This window comes from Malurus melanocephalus, unplaced genomic scaffold (genome assembly GCF_030028575.1).
Source record: "Malurus melanocephalus ecotype Western Australia unplaced genomic scaffold, MMel_1.1 scaffold_273, whole genome shotgun sequence".
NCBI classification, from domain to species: domain Eukaryota; kingdom Metazoa; phylum Chordata; class Aves; order Passeriformes; family Maluridae; genus Malurus; species Malurus melanocephalus.
In genome coordinates, this window is record NW_026623505.1 from 9339 (window position 1) to 26823 (window position 17485).

Consider the following 17485-nt stretch of genomic DNA (forward strand, 5'->3'; position numbering starts at 1 on the left):
CTTCAAGAGTCTCATGTCTCCACGTTTATATTTTTACTCATCAGTGCCTAATCATGCCACGTTGTGCCTGCAGTCACCCTATCCCTAGAGCAAATAGCTCTGTGCTCATACACCACCTCAAACTGCAATCAAACAATTTAATTAAACATTGCAGCATCAGCCAACCAAGTGGCAAAATAGATGCAATTCATGCTTGGGAAAGTAGCTGTGCACCTTGCTCCAGCACAAAACACAGGGGTTTAAGACTGAGATATTGAAGAAAAGCAACGAACTGGATTCCTTCCTCTCTCCCACCTGAATAGTTCTGGGTTTTGGTCTGCACAGTTATTGCTGATTTGCAGCAGATGATCAGCTCTAACTGTCAGAGACATCTCCAGCTTGTTGTGTTGAGACAGGCATGAACAAGGTGTTTGTGTGTTTGCATTTCCCACATCTCGTGTTAAAAGAGAACAGAACCTGCCTGTGTTGGGACACGAGGGATGGCTCTGCAGTGACCACTGCAAGCAGCAGAGACTGAATCTGTCACTCAGCCAGCAGAACTGGCTCCTGCTCACCTCTGAGCRAGGTGCCACCTCCAGTTTGTCACTCAGGTACAGCTCTGTGTAGCTCAAAGCACTGCTTCATATCCATTGTCATTGTTATAATATTATCATAGACAGAATAAAAAGAATGCAGTAATTTCACACATGGCCCCATTATTTTAATGTTTTAGTTTCCAAGTGTATGAAATATTGAATATCACCAGAGGATACATTAAAAAGTGAGACACCTGTTCTGCTATGAAGCATTCACATTAGAATTAATGGAACATGGACCTTGACAGTATTATTAAATGTGTTTTGAAATAAATAAATAAAGCTACCTTGGAAATCCGGTTAGGTCTAAATAACCCATTTAGTAAATACACTTCCCCTCTTCCAAATAAATCCCTTAGGGGACTGGCTGTCTTGCTGTAGGCTTGCTTTCACTGGAAAAAAAAAAAAAGTTTTCCTCTTGATCTTGCTTCCCAAAAGGATGGATAGTCTCAGCTAATTTACCTCATGATCAAAGGGAAGAAAGTGCCTGTTCACCATCTTTTTAACATGAGATAGTTCATGGTGAGTGCATAGCCAGGAGCACAGGGAAGATCACTTTGCTCAGCAGTGAATGTGAGTCCTGAACTGTGGCAGTGTCTGCTCCGAGCAGGGCTGGGAGCTGTCACCCACCAGGGGAGCTACCTGAACCTCTGGGGCCAGCTGGAGTGCAGAGSCCAAGCCTTCACCCTGCTGCCTTTTGTTTCTGTTTATTTCAGCTTTCTCTCTCCTCAAGRATCAAGGAAAACCAAGGTTTTCCTCTCTGTTGCAAATCTCCAGATAAATTCATCCATTGGACCATTTGTCTCATCTACCACACAACAGAAGTAACATTTTTTAGGTTTAGCTATAGAATTATTTAAGGCAGCCATGCAAAATTGGATTCTTTCTTTCTTTTTTTAACTGAAGAAACTATTTTTAGTCAAAGCCTAGAAACTACTTGGAAAAGGAGTCTCCCATTTCTGTCATTCCCTGACATAGCAGGAACTCCAACACTAAAGAGCTCATAGGTATTATTTTGTTGGAGGTCCGAATCAATTCTTCTTTCCCTCCTTACCTTAAAAAGACTGTCCCCTCTGCCATTTCTGACCTTAAGCCCAGCTATCAGGACAAAATGCACAGTAGAACCATTTTGCACAAACTGTGATGAGAAAACACGAAATTAATTCTTGGTCTTCAATTCAGCAATGCATAAACCAGCATTCAATTAGGAAATCTTCCAGATCTGGTTAAACATAACCTGTCTGGCCCCTTGCACATTGAGATGAATTTGTCACCCAGTTCTTCTGATAAGCATTCCTACTAAACAGAGGAGCAGCCTCTGGAAACGTGGGTTTGCTGCTCATGGATGAAATTAGGAAAAGTGCTCCTTCGCCTCTGTTTTTGTCCTCCCAATGACACACCAAGTCACGACCATATTACATTTATTGCTATAAAACACTTCACATTTTGTAATAAAGTGTGTAAGGAAYTGACATTTTTAAGTTCAAAGGAAATGGACCATTTAATGCAAAAACATGGCTATGAATGGTAAAGGCTTGATCTTCAGGCTTGTCACCCCAGGTCCATTCCCAGCTAGTGAGCAAACATTTGAGCAATCTCACACTCCATTAGCAATAATCTCAGCTACACCTAATTTCCTTCATTTTGTTCATCATGCAAAAGAAATCTCTTTCTGAATTGTTTTACAGCTGACAATTAATAGTTTAACAARTGGAGTTCTACATATGATCTTGCTCTTGCTACCAGAAATCCCAGTGGCAGATATGCTACTCSATTTTGCCTGTGATGCTTCAAAGCAAGAACTTGAAGACTGGATACAGTAATTATTATAATACACAAAAGTTAAATTAGCATTTGCTAAATAGGTTATTAGACAGATCACGTRTTGTAATGGTGGTAAATAGCTAAATACAGCAGGTATAAAAAAGGCTAAAAACCTATTAAATCAGAAACAGTGGTAGATTCACAAAAGTACAGATGGCTTGAGTTTAAAACTAGGTAAGATTTCATCCCACATCGTGAAGAAAACTTGGGAAATGRTCTTACTAGTCAACATTTCTATAAGAAATACCAAAGTCACCTTTCATTGCATTGCAATAAGTAGTGATGATGGTGACATCTTATGGTTTTTTTCCTGCATCTTGTTGCCCTGAAATACCAAAAAAGGGTGAACATATTATGCATATTTTGGTCATTTTACACCATGTACTTACTGCAATGTGATTAGTGACCTTCATATAKGGCTTGTCAAAACCTCTATTATTGAGATCCATCAACTAATGAATGTGACCAACTGTGGGGAGGAGCATGATTTATACTTGATTGAATGCAGCAGCASCACATAATAATATAGGGTATGGAAGGAAGAAACTGAATTTCTAGATGAAAAATCAGGGACAACTTTAGAATTTTAGGACATAAATCCTGGAATGTGACTTGTTATATCTGTCTACTTTTGTAGGTATGCAGAAGTTGACTCCACTTATCACTGAGTTATCCTGGCAGTTCTTGTAGCTCAGTATTTGTATTCTTCTTCTTTATAAGCTCATTTGTCCTTTTCTTAACAGTATCAGGTCAAACCACTACCTGCATAAAAATTCTAAGCTTACTCTTCCGGGGAAAACAGGCTCTAGACCTGATATTGTTGTATGCATAAAGTACATATATTAAAACCTGTATCATTCTTTAGTGTCTTTCCATTGCTGTTATTCTGCAAGTACCTTTAGCACTTGGAGGTAACAAATTTTTTCACACAGAATTATAATTTTTAAGTTAGCAAGCACTTTTGAAGATTTTGATAGTAAAATCTAGAGTGGGATGCATTGCTTTAAGACTTGGTTTAATAAAGAATGTATTCTCTTTCTGTTACCTCAATAACATAATAATAACAACAACACTGAAACCTCACAAGTATTCCCTATTAATGTGATACAAAAATGGTTGAAAGGAAGTAATTGTGCAATTCTCAGCAATGGTGTGTGATGCTCATGTGATGCTCCTCTAACACGACCAAGCCAGGAAGATCCAGACATGCAATGACAAACCCAGACCACGATGCATTTGGGAAAAGTTGCATATTAGAGTTGCTATTGCACTACTCCACTTGCCTCCCCCTCCATTTCCAGTGAGCACCATGCCTAAGCATAAATAGACTTTTTATTGTCCCTGTGGTGTCCTTTTACACATGGGCTGTGGGTCCTGTTTCTGAATGTTTCTTCAGAGTGTCACTGAACTCACTGAGCGCCGGTGGCTGCCGTAGTTAAAGTTGTTGGGGTAATCTTTAGTCAGTTTGCCACCATCCTGCCCAGGAGCTGTTTCCCTGATGGGCACAAGGGGATGATGGCCAGAYAAAGGCCCTGCTGAAGAGTCTGTAGCAGCAGATTCTTCCTCTGCCCACCGATTAAAGAAGCAGAAGCCTTCCTCAGGTGTCCGTCTCCTGAGAGGGTTCCCTTCAGAGGCAGAAAGTCCCTGGTTTTCTGTGTGCCTGTGAGACACAGCTGCTGCTGCTGGGTGTAGAAAGGGTGATGCACATAAGTGGCTGATGCTTTGGTCAAGGTCATCATTAGATGCAGGTGATGCCACTGSTGCACCAGAAGGAGCTTCTTTTCTTGATCTCAGTTTCTGGATTTCAAGATCCTGTTGCCCCTTAGGAAGTTTCTCTACTTGCTGTGCCTTCAGAACCAGAGATGCTCCAAAGGTTCCTCTTAGAGCCAAAATAAAGAACCTGATGAAGGACAAAGAAAATGCATTGTTTTACCAGTGGTCTCCTTCAATAATTTGCATCACATATCCCAAATCCAGATACTGATTTTCCACTAGACACCTGGTAGACACCTTATACCTGGCAGATGAAAGTTGACTCCTGGATCTTAACACAACCTTGACTATACACTCACCTTGACCTGTGCAGAGTCAATTATATTACATATGATCATTTGTTTATAACTTATAATTACCTGGTTGCTGAACAGTGAAGAAAAATAGACAAAATCTCACCGAGAGAGGCAATATTTGAAAAGATTGGAGTTGTATTTATACTGCTAAAGAAGGGATCTTAATTTGTTAGGTAAGAAAAAAACAGATATTAAAAAGGTCAGSTTTTGGATTTGTTCAGAAAGCAGCAACAAAAAAGTGTCCTACCTGCCCTTTGCAGGATAGAGAATTTATGTAACTAAACATTGTGTGCTGTGWGAGAGAGCATGCATCTTCTCTCCATGTCATGCCAGCTTTGTGGGAAAACCAAAGCCTCTTTCAAAGCATCTTTTTATTAGGATTTGACCTTTACATAGGTGCCTCAACATGTATTTTAAAACAAACATGAGTACTKTGTGAAATTGCATTGAGAAAGCTGCCATCCTCACATCCTCCTGCTAAATGTGGGCACAAACAAACAATAACAAGATTAAAAAGGCTAACAAGTGCAGAAAGGGCTTTTGAGGCAATGGATTTCTCAGGTTTGCACAAGCAGGACTGGGTGAACCCTTTTTGCTGTGACTGTGCTCAGGTGAGGAGCAGGCAGCACAGTGAGAGGGACCATGGAATGGAACAAAGAATTCAGTGCATTTTAGCAAAGAGGGGTTTCACCACTGCTGTGATCTGCTGGCACAGCTCAGTTGTAGCAGAACATGGGAGCTGGATAGTCTGTGGATGAAAGACTCTGCAGGAAATAATCTRGGGTTCTTGCACGGAGAAACAGCAGCACTCCAGCTTTGAAAACATGAAGATATAACCCTTAAGCTCAGTAACCTGCTGAGGCAGCAAGGATCTCAGCTGTGCTGAATTCCCAAGATGGAGACACGAGTTCTCTAACCACGTGTTAGATGCAGCTCTCAGTAGAGAGCTCAGGGTCAAAAATGACACTGTGAATGAGGGCTGATAGGAAAACAAAAATCACACAGGAGCAAAACAGGCTGGAAAAGGATGCACTGCCTAGAAGACATGRGACCTTACTGAACTGTGTTGCTTATTCTGATCTGAACTTATATAATGTAACATGAAATCACAAGAGCATCTCAACTCAAATGGGAAAATAATAATAATAATTTGAAGAAAAATACCATCTTGTCTTGAAAGGTTCCTWTTCAAGGCAAAGTTAAGGCTCAGATTCTAATGCCTTAAAGCACTTACAAAATCGGATACTAAAAATATTTTCCTGAATTTTGTAATACCAGTGTGCTGCACTGCTGCATGGGAATTAGGAGGAGAAGGAAACTAGTAAGAGAGTCAAACTAACCCATTTCTTTCAATGTCCAAGCAAATAAAAAATAAAACTTGAAATAAATGGTGCAATTCCAACAAAACCTCTGCTTAAAGAATTAGTAAGGTATTGAGCACCAAAAGTAGTAAGGTTCTCATATACATTCATGGGAACAGAATAATTATGTTTTGAAACCAATTATTTTCAGCAACACATCACAATAATTACCCCACTCCAAATATTATCCAGTCTCAATTAAAGTTATCTTTAACAGATCCGATTTGTTGCAATACAGAGTAAAACTAAAATTCTGGATGCAGTAAATTTTTTTCATACAGGAACACTCATAAATTCAGCTTAGTAATGCACCATAATGTGCTTAAAAACCAGAATGTATTTAGTAACTCYCAAACATACAGGAATATTTTAAAGACTTGCTTCCAGTCTTGATCAGCTCAGCAACATTTTGTTTATGACAATGAACAATTATGTAGCAGATATGTATTGGTAAACTTTGATGCACCCCAGAAAGAAAGGTTTTCCTGATGGGAAAATAAAGCAGAATATATACAGTGACTCCTCTAGGGTTATATAACTGAAAAATGAATGGTTCATGAACTGGAAGGTTGAACCCATCTGATTTCCACACTGATCAATTATCCCTGTGCAGCACACGTGCCTGACTCATCCCATAGCTGTACACATCGTTATTGTTCCTTCACTCACGTGCCCACAAATCCAGAAAAGGAGAACAGAGAGGAAAACACATCCAAACCTGGGCAAGAGCGCGATGGCYGGGGTGATGAGGCACAGCAAATAGAAGATGGGGTCTGTCAGCTGCCTCTCCATGATCCAGTAGGGGTTGGAGGGAGGGTTGCAGAGCACGCAGGCAGAGTTGTAGATCAGAGAGAAGATGAGGTAAAAGGCCACACTGCAGATCATGGTCAACAGCTGGAGCAGGGTCTGCAAGAACAAGTGCACGAAATTAGGGGATGCCTGTGAGAGCCTGGCTGGGGGAAAGCCAGGAGGAGAAAAAGGCATTTGGAAGGGAGGCATCTAACAGTGCATTTTACTGAAATCAGTAGGAGAAATAACCAGAAATGAACTTTGAAAACAACAGTGAATACAGTTCTCTAAGTAAAACATCCTGATATATTGAGGTATGCAAGTGTTGTGTACTGTCCTGTCCAAAGGCATGGTAAAACAAATTCTGTCACTGTGCACATRAAACAGTTAAGCTGGAGCTAACACCAAATTCTGGCACCTTGTGAAATCTCAGTGCACCTGTTGCTTGCTTTTTGTGACCCAGAATTCAGGCAAATGACTCTGAAAGAGAATTTCTTGCCTACACAGGATGCTATGCTCACAARAAAACAACAGTGTTGAGAGCAGGACAGGTCAAACACATACCCATGTTTTCATTTCTAGAGCCTGGTGCAGGAGAATGGTCAGGAGGGAGATGGTGTTGATGGGGTTTCCAAAGGAAAAMACCTCTATGTCAGAGTCCTTGTACATCTGCAAAACAGGCAGAGAGACTGATGGACCCTGACTATTGAGAACTGGATTTTCTACTTTCAAGGAGGATGGGAGAGTGAGAATATTAATGAGYCTGTTACTTACCAAATAAGGGACAAAGAAGCAAATGAGGCTCTGATAGAAGGCATCCAACATCGTAATAATAAAAGTTGACAGGTTGTATATCTGCAGGAGTTTATAGATCACAGTCATTATGATGGGACACACATATCTAGCCTGTCCTGCAAACATAATTGCTRCCTGTTTTTCTTCCATTCAGACAGCTGATTATTGCTGACTGTTCTCCCTCCATGAGTAAATGCCTCCTGAGGCAGCTGATTAAACCAAAGGCTTATCTCTGCACAGGCATTTTCTCTGTGTTAAGTAAAGATAGACCTTAGGAATATTAACAAGTCAACCAAGAGCYTTAAAAGCTGAATTTCATCAATGTCGCATCTCTTCCCAAAGGATCTTCTTCCTCAAATTCTTTATCAAAGCTCTTTCTAGAGCTACAGAATTGGTCAAAAATCCTGTCTTCTATCGAAACACTTACTCGTGCCATTTTAATTTGACCATTTGTCATATTTAAACATAACCAGTGACCTATGGGGTCACAGCTCCCATAGAGTGGGATGCATTACTGGAGTGGCAGAAGGTTGGGRGCTCCTGTTGTTTTAACGTTCCAAATAAGTCTAAACTCTTTTCTTCCTTCCCACCTTCCTAAACAAAAAACCCTCTGGTCCTTTGGATTATCAAGCGGTTATTTCAGCAATCATGACATACCTCTGAATTTTGCCCATTTTTGTACAACTCAGGCAAACCTAGGAGTGTTTCTGCAGAAACATCTTTATCCAGGACTCCAAAGAGAAGGGGAGGCACTGAGGTGAAGAAGAGGTTGAAAAAGATCATCTGCCAGTAATCTATCATGGTGCTGCCTGAGAAGCCACAGAAGAACTGGTACCAGAAGAGCAGGTTGACGTAGCACTGGGGAGAAGCAAACAAACACACAATTCCACCTGGGAAGTTTATGTGGGACATTGGTCATTAACAGACTCTCCTAAGAAAACACAATTTTGGTTAAGGGCCTTGCAATTCATTCCATAAAGCAATATATCTTAAGGGCCTGTTCCACAGTGATCTSCTGTGATACAGCTTTTTAAAAGCCATTAGGTTTCTTTAAGAACACATCAGAGAATAATTAAGTAAACTGTTCACAGCCCTGAGCAGCAGATTTTAGAATCCTTTTACAAACTCGTTGTCCATGCAGAATCAAAGGCCTGGTGCTCCCTATTGCTGCTGGGGAGATAAAAGAACAGCAGCATCCCAGTCTGGAGAACTATTTCACATTCCAAATAAATATCCTTTGAACTATAAAAGGATGTCCAATCAAAAAAAAGAAAGMGTTCATTTTGCTACAAATTTTAGCAGTGATAAGAAGTAATCCTTATTCARAATTATTAAAAACTCCACAAGAAACAGATACTTTGAATTCTAAGTAAATAGCCTTTCATGCTCAGAGTGTATTTCATGTCAAACGGACTTGTTTGCTCAGTCTTGTAGAAACTGAATTACTACATTTTTTTCCACTTTATATTATACTTCAATGCACAGCTCATTTGCATATACATTAAATTTTTAATAAAAATGCCAGGTATGACTGCATCATCACTTGCAAGTGGTTCCTATCAAAATTTAGAGATTTCACAGGCAARAAATTCTTAGTGCAGACTCATCTTCTACATTCGAGTGCTAATAATCTGATCTTCCTTATGCAAATTTTATTTTGAGGCTCATGGGTATTACTAATAAAGTTTCTTGAGCTACCATATAAAGTTACTAAGCCTTGAGTCCTTTTCCCCTCTGGAATAATGCTTTTTCAAAACCTACTTAGAGCCCATATTTTCCTCAATGTTCTCTGCAGCACTTTGCTAAGGAGGAAGGAGTGTATTATAGTTCCCTGCAAAGTGAAGAAAAGCAAGCTGTAGCTTCATAAAAATTAACAGTATAAACTGCAAAACCCAAAACAAACCAAACAAAAAAGCCCCCAGCCCTCGAATTAATCTTTGTTAGGATGAAAACTTCATAATTTTAATAATCTTACCACATTTTTGTAGAAAAAGTAAATCACCATCTTAGCCAGGCGAGCATAGCACCAATGTCCATGGACGAGAAGGAGCTTTTTGAGGTGYTTAAATCTGGATATTGCAAAGTCACTGGCCATCACAGCCTTTGGGAAAAGGAACAGAAGGTCATTTATAATACATTCTTTTCATGCTGTATGTAATGGAATTTGTACATGGGTGTTGAAACAATTTTCTACTATTGACTATTGTAAAAGAAAGAAACCAACAAACTAAACCTCAAGAACATAGTTAGGACTTTCTATCCTTGCAGAACTCTCCATTTAAGGAGAAGGAGGAAGGGGGATGTGTGGGAAAGAATTCAGGGCAGAAAAGAGTGGAAGAGAATCCACAAATCCAGGAAATGCAGCAGCTGAGGGGATTCAGAAACCAGATGCTCCCCGAACACTGGACMGACATCTGCTAATTTTCCAGGCTCATGAGCAAACACAGGTTTGTCCACGCATGCTAATTGCTGGCTCAAAATGCTCTTTTTCTTTGGCTGGACCCATAATTATGAACTGCATATTAATTTATGATGCCAACTTGCATTTTTAAGATGACACTTGAGCGTGTAGGGCTGCTATGAAGCTTATTAAGCCGCAAGGGACTACCTGACAAAAGAGGAAAGGAAATAAACTGAGAGGGTACCTGCATGCCTTCCTGGCCAGATATTCCAATTCCAACATCAGCTGCTTGAATCATACTCACATCGTTTGCACCGTCCCCTAGGATGGGAAGACRGGAGGGGAAAATAAAAGTGTTTAAYACAGWGTGCTTGTATCAGAAGAAGRAAATAATCCKAGCTATGCTGATTATCTCAACCATTCTGTACTACCCTGCATCTTGATCAGATGAACTCACACTTGGAATGAAGCAATCATGACCTCTGGGCTCTGATCTTGGCAGGAATATCCTCCCTCCTTCCCAGGAGACCTGGCTCCCCCAGGGCCAGCCCAACACTGGGACCAGCWGGGTGGTGACAGAGCCACCCCAACACCATCCACATCTGCATTGCTGTGTTTCTGCTTGGCCAGCTCCATATGGTCAGGAACAGGCTTTGCAACACCCYGCTTCCCTGAATTCTTTGAATTTATGACAAATCTGATGGCAGATGACAATGTAACAAGCCAGTTTTAGGAATTATTTTGCTCATTTCAACTTGCAATATGTTAAATACGTAACCAAATTTCCAGGGAAAGAACAGCCATGCTTGCTGCTTGCAGTGTGGAGATTGTAAATTAGCTTAGCTGGTAAAGTAAGCGAAGCAGAAGGCTGAAAACTTATGTTTTGAACTGTAAAGCAAAGCAAAAAAAATTTAAAATACAACAGGCTCTTCTTTTTCTGTTTGGTCCACAAAGGTGTATTTTTTTAGCCTGAAGTMATCTAAATCAATTCTGCAAGGATTTTAGTGGCATCACTTACCAAAAATGAGGCAGAAAATTCAAAGCRTTTCATATTATTTGGAGGTAAAAGGCAAATGAGTCAGTGCTTAATACCACTCTGGAGATARCTCTGTTTTCACCAGTTGGGAAAATCTGACAGGAAAAGGGTTTTATAAAAAGACCAAATAGTGACTACTCTTGAGCGCTTTCCAGGCCCAAAGCAAGAACATTCCAGAGGGAATATGTACTTGTGTTTGTGCTGATGTACATGAAAGGGACTGCCGGGAGATTCTGAATTTGGAGTGCCTTCATCTGGTTTAAAGGGGGGCCAGATACGCTCAGTGAAAGCTGAAGAAGGACTTTTATATGGGTTTTGATCAGGAAGGATTGTTCAGAGCTGTTTGTTCCCTGCATCTATCTGAGGCACAAAAAACCAGCCCRTACAATATATCCCACACACTTCCCTTAAAGATAGAACCCGCTTCCCCTTTCTCCTGTGGACTCAGAGGGGAGGTACCTATGGACAGGGTCATCACTTTGAGCTGTCTCCGGACCAGCTTGACCACCATGCTCTTCTGCAGCGGGGTGGAGCGGCAGCAGAGCACCGAGCGGCAGTGCCGCGTTAGTGCCAGGAACTTCTCCTCCAGCCCTCCCTGGAAGATGATGTTCAGCGTCCTCCCATCAACCACCAGCCCAAACTCGGGGCTGGGCGCCTCTGAGGCTGAGCAAGATGTTGGGATAATGCCAAAAAATTTCCTCCGTGGCTTGTCAAACTCGTAATTCTTCCTCACCTCTTCCAGGGTTAAATTCAGGAGAGATTCGCAGGTTTCCTGTGAGAAAACAGACGTGGTTCTAGAAATAGTTATCTCCATCTCCCTTTGCAGCTCAGCACCTTGCCAACTGTATGYTGGCAATCCTGCCAGTGGGTATAAGCCTATCAGATAAACATTAGGGAAAACTGTCTGAGAAATGCACTGATCCATCCGATTGGAGATTATTTCAATGATGCCATCAAATCCTCCTCCAAAYGCTGCACATTTTATCAGCTATTTAATTGAAGTAAGGAATTATTTGAAAAGAGAATAAAATAATCTTTACATGAGGAGGACWTGTGCTTTTATGATGAGAGTTCAGAAATTAAAAAGAAAATCCTTCTTTTTTAAAGGAGATTGAAAAATCTATCATTTCTGACATRAATGACATGAGATATTGCAGCACTGGCTTCCATAAGAAATAAACTGTGGTAAAGAAACAAGAGATTCAAGGTTTCAAAATTGCCCAGTAACTTTCAGAGTCTGGCCTTTTCCAAGTCACGTATCAGGCATGTGTCACAATTAGGAACAGAAATAAAACTTCGTATTTCCCAGCACTCTGCCTCAAACACAGAATCCTTCTCTCAGCAAATCTGCTTCATTTTGGATCAATTCTCCTTTTAGACACCAACAACTGGAATTGACTTGGTAGCAGAAACAGATTTAAGGGGAGCACTCTTACCTCTCCCATCCAGATCTCCYAAACTGGCAGAGAAAACCCAAAATGATCTCCAAGTTATTTTGCTCCCTCTTAGTACTGAAAGTCCTTCTGTGGTATGGCCTTGAATACCTGAGGAGCTAATAATTCCTTTTTCTACCTTTCCTGCCAGCTTTATTGAGTGATGATTCAGTTCTAAAATGTTATTTTCACTTTATGTAGCATAAGGTACATGTGTAGGATGTTTGCAAGATTTAAATTACACTTAAGTGGGAGGTTCTGGAATCAAATGTACCTCTGACATCTAATAAAAACCTGCATCTAGCCTGCACACTTAAAACCTCTAAAAAATATTGAAGAAGCATCATCTTTCTGTGAACAAACCAAAAACGGTGGTGGAAATTCCTGGTTTGCCTTGGCTTGCCTTTTGAGATGAATTCCCCAAGAGACCTACTTATGTTGCATCTTCCTGGAAGATWTAATTTTCAGTGTTTGAATAATCTGCTGGGCTCAGGGGGTAAAGAGAGGCCCTTCACATTGAAACCACTTCAAGATCTAACTTTGGCAAAATGAACAGTTTAAATGCTTTGTATTACCTGTGTTCCTCACTGCTGCTATGGAGAGCCTCTTTCAGAACCAGYGTCTGTCTTTGGTTTCACTTTGAACCAGAGGGAGTTAAATCACATTGTGGAGAAACTCCGGTGCTCCCTGAACCATGGGGATCCCCACAAGCYCTCATGTGAGTGCAGGCTGCTCCTGAGCCGGGATCCCTGAGCTCCTGATCTGATCCACAGAAGCTGCTGTGGTGAAGTGCCCGTGCCAGCGTTTCCCGAGCCGGGGTGGTCCCGCCTGCAGCATCACTGCTCTGGCAGAAACCCCCTTCTAATTTCCATCCTAAATGCATTCATTCTGCCTCCCCTTAAAGCAGATATGTGTAGCAAATGAAATTACACATTGAAGCAAGGAATRTTTTCTGTGCCAGATTCCACATCATCCTTGCGTGTTTCTCCATTTCCGTGACATTAAAAGAGACAGACATTTGCATAGGATTTTATTCTCGTTTGGAGAGCTACTAGCTGCAGACAAAAGCACTTAGAAAGTAGGCCATTTCACTGCTCTGTGCAGTCAATACTATAACTATATTTAATTAATCCTCACAATAGCTTTATTAAGAAAAGCAAGTGTGTGTTGGTAACCCCGGTTCTGTGGGGAGAAAAGCTGAGACAAGCGAGACGGGTGATTTGTCTGGAAGCCCTGCCTGCCCTCCACAGCCTCGTGCCAACCCGTGGAAAGGCTGAACTCACTGTGCCCCCTGCTAAACAGGGGCCATGAGGGATGCTGCAAAAAAAAAAAGGAGCAGGAAAAAGGCAGCAGCTGCTCAGGGGACACCTCAGGGTCTTTCAGGGCTCTATGGGGAAGTAAGAGGTCACCAGCAAGAAAATTCAGAAAGGCCATCACAGCTGGCATTTTGGACCATTTTGGGTTTAGAAATGGTCAGGGCTGACCTTCCTTAGCAAATGGGTCTGGTTTAACCGTAGTGCCTGTCCCCATAATCCATCCCATAGAGCCACCTCTCCCTCCTGTGTGCCTGGAGAGATGAAGTGTGAGGCTGAGCACAGTGGTGACAATTGCATTTTCTCACATAAAGGGATGATTTTCCTGGTGCTCTGTTAGTATTGCTCCACATCCAGCTTGGATGTTTAAATTTGTCTTGTCTAAAAACTTTTACTTTCACCACCCATAATGTCATTTACCCTCTTTGGAAGTGAGGACTCAATTTCCTCTTTCCTGCTCAGATATTGTCAGGAACAGCCATGGATTGCTCCACAGATTGCTCACTGAGTTTCAGTGACCCACAGCAGCTGACAGACCTGCCCTTGACATGATGACCCTCAGTTTGCCTTGCCTACTGCCTGTGGAAATTCAGGGAATATCTGTGCACATCAACAAGTCTGTGTGCCACCATGGAGCRTCAAGACAGTGACCGTGTTTTTACCCAACGCCTGCTTAAACAAAGAGACACTGGATTCATTTTTTTGCTAATAAATTTCAGATTGAGTCAAATCCTATTAGGGAACAAGCAACGAGAAAGTTCTGAATTTGGTTAAATCTACACCTTCATACTTTTTTGGCTGACTCACACAACACTTTGCAAATGTCTTCTAACAGGTATCACCTAGAGTTAAATTGATATTTCCATTGTAAGGTGAAAATCTAGATATTCATGCTATTAAGGCATTAGGCACTTAAACTGCATATTACCTTCCTCCCAAAGCTACTAATTCAGGTAATAGCTAGCAGTTCAGGTAATTTTTAAAAAAAATATTTGCATTTGGAAAAGTCTGTATATTCTAATTGAACGAAACTCTACATAAATGTCTTGCATTTCAATTCACCCTTTATGTGTGGTCTACAGAGTTTCTGGCCTAATGCTATGGTTTTTTTGACTTGAGGATTTTTACACCTTTGCTTTTGTGATGTCTAAAGCAAAACAAGACACAAAGAAAGGGCAAGATAACAAATGCTGTGCATTTTGTCTTTCTCTACTCACCCTATTTTCAGTGTTAATGGTGAAGACAGTGTCCCTTTGGTTCAGGAGTTTACAGGAGTATGCAATGTTAACTGCTGTCTCCTGTTTGTCTCCTGTCAACACCCAGATTTGTATCCCAGCTTCTCGGAGAGCCACAATGGTGTCAGGTACTCCATCTTGCAGCCGATCTTCAATSCCTGTTGCTCCTGGGCAAACAGGAGAAGGAGAGAAATAGTTTACTCTTTCTTGAAAATCACGTTGCTATTTTCTTGTTTAAGAGAAGGTCTTTGATTTCCAATCATGCTCCTGAACATATCAAGAGTCGAGCCAAGGTGTTGTCCAGCAAATAAACACACAGGCACAGGATCTGCATTTGGATTAAGCTCTGAATGTGTCAACAATCAAGTTCTGTCTCTTCAYTTTGCTCATTGCTAGAACAATGAGTTTCATTTCTTCCTAATAATCCGAAATGACAATGTGCTGGCAGAGGAATCACACCATATGCATTTTTAAAGTACTGCATTAAGTCCCATCAAAGCAAMCAGAAAATATGAACTTTGACTGCTTAAATGAATGCTGTCCCTATTGTCAAGTCAGATGCTTCAGCCATCAAAGGCAGAAGAAAGAGTACAGCAAATTTTCTTTTTGAAAATGCACAAACTTAGAAGCAGATGCCAACACTCATCCTGATGATGCTGGTAAATCACCAACTGAATGCTACAATACTCCTTATCTCTTCCACTAGAGGTCAGTTTGAAGATGCTGTAACTGTGGTACATTAAAGATAGATATTGATTTAAACTAAGAGAACACTTTTTGAAAATTAAACTATGAAAGCGCACAGAGCCTTAGTAATTGGAAAAGGTAAAAGACTGACAAGATCTACATTACCCCTTATGTGTTCTGCTTATGGCATTTACCRTTATTACTCTAATTTTTTTAATCACTGCAGAGATTATGAGAAGCCATAATGCTAATAGCTTGCAATCACACAAATTCAGGATAACAAAGTATAGGCACAAATTGTGTTCAGGGAAAATGAGATAGAGACAACTCCAAAAATCAAAGGGCTAAGAACAAAATGTTTGGAAACAAAGTAGAACAGAAAGCACTGAAGAGCTCCATAATTTAACAGAATTATGTTGTTAGATGTGACRGTGATGAATGATGCASAAATRTCAATCAATGTAAGTTTTAACATTAAACATCTCKTTGCAAAGTTCACAAAGCAAACGTAACAATGCCATAACAGCAGGAACTCAGCAGGAAAACACCTACATGTTTAGGTTACTGGGTTTTATAATAAAGTTCAATAACCAAAATCCCCTTGAAATTTGTGCTCAAACCTGAAGTTAATTTTTAGTGTTTTATAGGTTTATCTAAGGACATGGACACAGGATTGAATTGTGGGAACTTCATTATSCACGGTGTCAGCTGAGCCACAGTCACAGCTGATGTGCATGTTCTTTGCTCCTGGCACACAACAGCTCCAGTACACTTTCTCAAAGTTTTTGCTGCCCAAAATGCATAAGAACTTGTGTAGACACTGTCATTGGATTGTATCTCCCTAGCCTGGAGATCTCCAATCCCCAGAGGAAGACTTTTGGATATAAATTAGTATAAGCTGTTGTCTCTCCTATTGCCAAGAATATCACAGGAGAGCAAGTGATACTTCACRCAATGACAATTCTTATTTTTAGCTACCCAGCAAGGTGAGTTTGGTCTCCAGATGCTGTGCTGTCTCCATTAACAGCTCCTCTCTGTTGTCAATTGCAGCTTCTGCCTCCCGACGAAAATTGGCCCACTTCTGAAAGTCATCTTCACTCAAGACCTGCGTAACACAATTTAAACAGAGCTKATTTTAAATTTAAATAAGAGAGGAATGCCAGCATTCTGGATCACAGAGACTYAACTCCTATCCAAGCTGGTAAAGTATGGTGTTATCTTCAAAATAACACAAACTTTTCCGAGAGAAAACTGAAAAAACAAGAAGTTTGTACAAATGGCCTACAGCTGAGAGTCAAAAATATGACCTAGAGAAACTCTTGCTCACACAATYCTTGCTTTGCTGGGAGCACACAGTTTCTGAGGGTTGATCCACATTTCTCCAGAGCTTGAWTATGACCTATTTGCTGCACACAGACAAGTCCTGTGTGTAAGTATGACACTAAGATATAGTGACTCAGGCTGAGAGCAAGGTTTCTGAAAGCTGAATGCCAAGAAAACAGAAAAAGGTTGGCTGCTCTGCAGACTCTTTGTTTCTTGCTTGGAAGCAGTGTAGAGAAGGTCAGCTAGAGCTACCATAAGAGAAACAGAAATAAATGTTTTGAGACTGACTAAAGATCCATCATCTGGTCACATTGAGGAAAAAGAGGAAAAAAGAGATTTCAGACACAGCAAATAGAGGGACAAAAAGATGGGCTATATCTGGCTAGTTCTCTTAGAATTATAAGCATTAAATTTTTTTCGTAATTCTATTGACAGGTACGGAGTAAAGCTTTAAATAATATTAGGCTGGTGCTCTCCCACCTTCTTAGCTATGCACAGAGTGCGCAGTCCGTCACGGGCGTAGTAGTCCAGATGCTTCTGTGTTTTTTCTTTTATTCTTTTCAGTCTCTTCTCTGCACTAATGTCACCTGTGAAACACAAGGAAAAGACTCCATATTTTAAGCACAGATAATTTAAAATTTAAT

At 40.7% G+C, this 17485-nt stretch overlaps 1 protein-coding gene across 1 annotated transcript in view; it reads right to left on the reverse strand.

The window, feature by feature from the left end:
- Positions 1-1978: 1978 nt before the first annotated feature.
- ATP10B (ATPase phospholipid transporting 10B (putative)) overlaps positions 1979-17485 on the reverse strand; it is a 47682-nt gene continuing 32175 nt past the window's right edge. Inside the window, exons 11-21 of the mRNA XM_057376195.1 lie at positions 17322-17428; positions 16497-16623; positions 14814-14998; positions 11310-11622; positions 10059-10135; positions 9389-9514; positions 8071-8271; positions 7393-7473; positions 7183-7287; positions 6548-6735; positions 1979-4299 (exon numbers count right to left, since the gene is read on the reverse strand). Of these exons, the coding sequence (XP_057232178.1) occupies positions 3792-4299; positions 6548-6735; positions 7183-7287; positions 7393-7473; positions 8071-8271; positions 9389-9514; positions 10059-10135; positions 11310-11622; positions 14814-14998; positions 16497-16623; positions 17322-17428 (2018 nt within the window). The 3' untranslated portion in view covers positions 1979-3791. The remainder of the gene's footprint in view (positions 4300-6547; positions 6736-7182; positions 7288-7392; positions 7474-8070; positions 8272-9388; positions 9515-10058; positions 10136-11309; positions 11623-14813; positions 14999-16496; positions 16624-17321; positions 17429-17485) is intronic.